At 34.4% G+C, this 4,825-nt stretch overlaps 1 protein-coding gene across 1 annotated transcript in view; it reads right to left on the reverse strand.

Annotated features, from left to right (window-relative positions):
- Positions 1 to 1,034: 1,034 nt before the first annotated feature.
- Positions 1,035 to 4,825, reverse strand: part of LOC117173297 — a 10,226-nt gene continuing 6,435 nt past the window's right edge. Inside the window, exon 2 of the mRNA XM_033361783.1 lies at positions 1,035 to 1,818. Within this exon, the coding sequence (XP_033217674.1) occupies positions 1,075 to 1,452 (378 nt within the window). The 5' untranslated portion in view covers positions 1,453 to 1,818 and the 3' untranslated portion in view covers positions 1,035 to 1,074. The remainder of the gene's footprint in view (positions 1,819 to 4,825) is intronic.

Below are 4,825 nucleotides of genomic sequence, written 5' to 3' on the forward strand. Positions count from 1 at the left end.
CTCCAGAGTTCACTTCACTTGTGGTGGTAGCATTGATTCAGATGCAACATGAATTTCAGTAGTAGTTCAACGTTGATTTTAACGTTACTTTAACGTTACTTTAATGTTATTTTCACGTTACTTCAACGTTGATTTGACTTTAGTTTGACATTGAACTGCAACCACGACTATCATCATTGTCACCACAGACGTGTCTATAAGTGTGCTGCTTCATAACCTCCTTTATTGTTAAAAATAATAATATGATCAAACGCTCATAATCCTCATCCTTGCAATAGATACTTGTGCAGGGTCGTAATCCAAAAAAACTTACACACCGGCGAAGGCAAAGAATTTTATAATTCACATTTTAAAGAACTCATGCAACGATATGGCATCAATCTCTACTCAACGCAAAATAATCTGAAGGCGTCATTTGTGAAAGGTTTAATCGCACTCTCATGAATAAATGTGGTCACAATTTTGCTTGAGAGGCAACTACAAGTGGATAGATATTTTACCTACACTAATCTCCAAGTGACGTAAAAGCTTAAGGACTATCAAGATAAACTCATCGTTGGCGGATTCTATGAAGAACTTCTCAAAGTTAAACATCCAGACATTTATCTTGTAAAGAAAGTAATCAAGAAACGTGGCAGCAAAATATTTTGTAAAATGGTTGGGCTTTGACAGTTCACACAACAGCTGGATAGATAAATCCGATATGTAATTAACTTTATGCAATATTGAATCAACTTTGTGCAATGTTGAATCAATTCTGTGTAATGTTGAATCAACTTTGTACAATGCTGAATCACCATTGAACCAATGATTTTTTTATGTAACCATGAGCTTATGTTTTTAATTTATAATAATTCTACGCATGTACTAACGAGAGATGTAAGGTTGTCATAAATAAAAAGCAATTTATATCCACATATATACTGTCTTGTATTCAGTTAAAATTCTGATAAATACTATTTACAATTATTTATAAATATTTACTATTATTGAAAATTATTTACAATTATTCACAATTATTTACAATAATTACGTCGTAAGGACTTAACACAATATTAATTTATTTAATCGTTTTCACATTGTGCAGTCTGATGAGAAACTGTGTTCGAGATTGTACAATTGAGTTCTAAGAACGGCAGCTTTCACTCCTTTTGATTTTTTAACAAAGTCTTCACCGTTTACACGAAGACTGTACATCTTGCTCTGCAAGCCAACAAATTCCGTAACAATTTGACCTGAACATTCATATTTCATTATACCTAAAACTTTTTTGTTGGCTTGCGGCATGTCGAAAACATTGTCTACCGGATAATATGATGTATGAAATTGACATACATTGTTCTTAATATCTTCTTTCATATCAGCATAGATAACCTTACATTTAACTTCGTATATGAAGCTGTCAGTATCGGTGTATAACAGTTTACAGTTGTTACCATACTTTTTACACATGTGGCCATAGTGGAAATCATAGATGACAATTTTTGATATATCAAGAACCGTAAGCCTTAAATAGATTGGTTTGTTGAAAAGACTTGTGTTTTTCTTAATTCAATAGCCACGAGATTTTCGCTAAATATTGCACGACTATGGAAATTAGGTTGGACAATGGGTCAACCGTTCCCTTACAGTGGCTTCGAAGTGAGTTAAGGATTTAGACAATTTTGATCTTAATGCTCCTGACGATTCACCCATCGGCTATATACTAGAAGTAGACTTGGATTATCCATCCGAACTCTATGACGCACACAATGACTTACCATTCTGCCCAGAACACTCGAAACCACCAGGATCAAGCCAGGAGAAACTACCCTCCTACTGAAACAAAAGTACGTTCTGCATTATCGGGCTCTCAAACATGCCCTAGCTAATGGTCTCAAACTCATCAAAATTCACAGAATTCTCAAATTTAATCAGTCTGTATGGCTCAAAGACTAGATTGATTTGAATACTAATGTTAGAATAAATGCCAAGAATGAATTTGAAAAGAACCTTTTTCAATTAATGAATAATGCAGTATATGAGAAAACAATCGAGAACGTACGAAAACATGTTAATGTGAAACTCGTGACAAAGTGGGAGGGTAGATATGGAGCTGAAGCCCTGATAGCCAAACCGAATTTCCATAGTCGTGCAATATTTAGCGAAAACCTCGTGGCTATTGAATTAAGAAAAACACAAGTTCTTTTCGACAATCCAATCTATGTAGCGCTTACGGTTCTTGATGCATCAAATTTCTCATTTATGATTCTCACTATGGCTACATGTGTAAAAAGTATAGCAACAACTGTAAACTGTTATACACCGATATGGACAGCTTGATATATCAAGTTAAATGTAACGATATCTATGCTGATATGAAAGAAGATACGAAGAACAATGTATATCAATTTGATACATCAGATTATCCAGTAGACAATGTTTTCGGAATGCCACAAGCCAAAAAAAAAGTTTTAGGTATAATGAAAGATGAATGTTCAGGTCAAATTGTTACGGAACTTGTTGGCTTGCGGAGCAAGATGTACAGCCTTAGTGTAAGCGGTAAGACTTTGTTAAAAAATCAAAAGGGGTGAAAGCTGCGTTATAAAGAAATCAATTACCTTCGATGACTATACTGAATGTCTCAGAAACTCAATTGTACAATCCCGAACACAGTTTCTCATGGGACTCCACAATGTGGAAACGATTAACCAAATAAAAATTGTGTTAAGTCCTTACGATGATAAGAGATTATTATTAAAAAATAGTACCGACACTCTCGCCTGGGGCCACTATAAGATTATGGATATCGATGATAATGATAATGATGAAGATGATATCCTAATCGATGGTGATATGGAACTTTTGGATCTTCTTGTACAAGAATAGTTGTAAATATTAGCTTAAGAGCTTGTTTATTGTAAATATTTGTAAATAATTGTAAATAATTGTAAATAGTATTTATCAGAATTTTAACTGAATAATAGACAGTAATATAAATTAAACACATTAGCTCATGGTTACATAAAAAAATCATTGGTTCAATGGTGATTCAGCATTTCACAGAGTTGATTCAATATTTCACAGAGTTGATTCAATATTTCACAGAGTTGATTCAACATTTCACAGAGTTGATTCAACATTGCACAGAGTTGATTCAACATTTCACAGAGTTGATTCAACATTGCACATAATTGATTCAACAGAGCATAAAGTTGTGGGAACTGTCAAAGCCCAACCACTTTACAAATATTTTGCTGCCACGTTTCTTGATTACTTTCTCTACAGGATAAATGTCTGGATGTTTAACTTTGAGACGTTCCTGTGCATAGAATCCGCCAGCGATGGGTTGATCTGGATAGTCCTTGAGCTTTTACGTCACAGGGCTTGTCAACATAATCCGATCAACAGTGAATACCTCAGTCGTCCTCAGGCGTTTTTCCAAGCGTTGCATAAGCTTCTTTTCATCCTCTGCAGTGACATCTTTTGGCTTCAAACCGATGGATCGATGTTTGGTATTGTTGTACTTGGAGATTAGTGTAGGTAAAATATCTATCCACTTGTAGTTGCCTCTCAAGCAAAATTGTGACCACATTTATTCTTGAGAGTGCGATTAAATCTTTCACAAATTGACGCCTTTTGATTATTTTGCGTTGAGTAGAGATTGATGCCATATCGTTGCATAAGTTCTTTAAAATGTGAATTACAAAATTCTTTGCCTTCGTCGGGGTGTATGTTTTTTTGGATTACGACCCTGCACAAGCACATATTGCAAGGATGAGGATTATGAGCGTTTTATCATATTTCTATTAATAACAATAAAGGAGCTTATGAAGCAGCACATTTATAGACATGTCTGTAGTGACAATGATAATAGTCGTGGTTGCAGTTCAATGTCAAACTAAAGTCAAATCAACGTTGAAGTGACGTTAAAATAAAATTAAAGTAACCTTTAAAATCAAAGTTAAAATTACGTTAAAATAACATTAAAGTAACGTTAAAGTAACGTTAAAATCAACGTTGAGCTACTGCTGAAATTCATGTTGCAGCTGAATCACAAGTGGAGTGAACCCTGCAGATTACCCCCCCCCCCCGATACAGTTCTTTCGAGAATTTGTGCTGTAAAGGGTGAGTGGTGTAAACAAAAGCATTTTCTACAAAACGGCACTCTAGCTAGATAATTCCTCAACCTTCTCCAGCCGCAAGACCGGTTCAGAGTTTCACTGTATCATAAGCATAATCATAAATGAACATTTTAAAGACAAAAATTGTTTATCGATTAAAATAGATATATTTTGTTGTTGCTTATGTGAAAAAAATTTCATTTTATAATTATTTTCGTTCCTTAATCGGATTTATACAGCTATTCAGATAATAAAGGTCACAAATACCATTCTTCGATAGGTCACTCGATTAACTAACCTAACAAAACTTGGCAAAATTATTTTTTCTCCTTTTGAAATTTTTAATCTTGTATACATTTAAATTTCCCGCCAATTTTAGAATTACCTCAAATTTAACTGACTTTATGGTGGTGCCATCTGTTACCAATGAGCACTTGTCGGCCTTCGCATCTTAGCCCAGATATGAATCATTATTTTATGTGTCCTATGCAGTGATACGTAACATATATTAACACTGCACAGCTCTATATATACTGTCGAAAGCTGCAGCGCATCCATAAGTACTATAGATGGTCATAGCGCAACGTTGTGTGTTACCAAAACTATACTGCGCATCCATATTTGATATAGAAACCTACTAGGCGTTTAAAGCTCTATATACTGTTAAAAGCTGCAACGCATCCATAAGCACTATAGATAACCATTGTGCAATCAATCTTGTG

Source organism: Belonocnema kinseyi, chromosome 5 (assembly GCF_010883055.1).
Source record: "Belonocnema kinseyi isolate 2016_QV_RU_SX_M_011 chromosome 5, B_treatae_v1, whole genome shotgun sequence".
Classification (NCBI taxonomy): Eukaryota; Metazoa; Arthropoda; class Insecta; order Hymenoptera; family Cynipidae; genus Belonocnema; species Belonocnema kinseyi.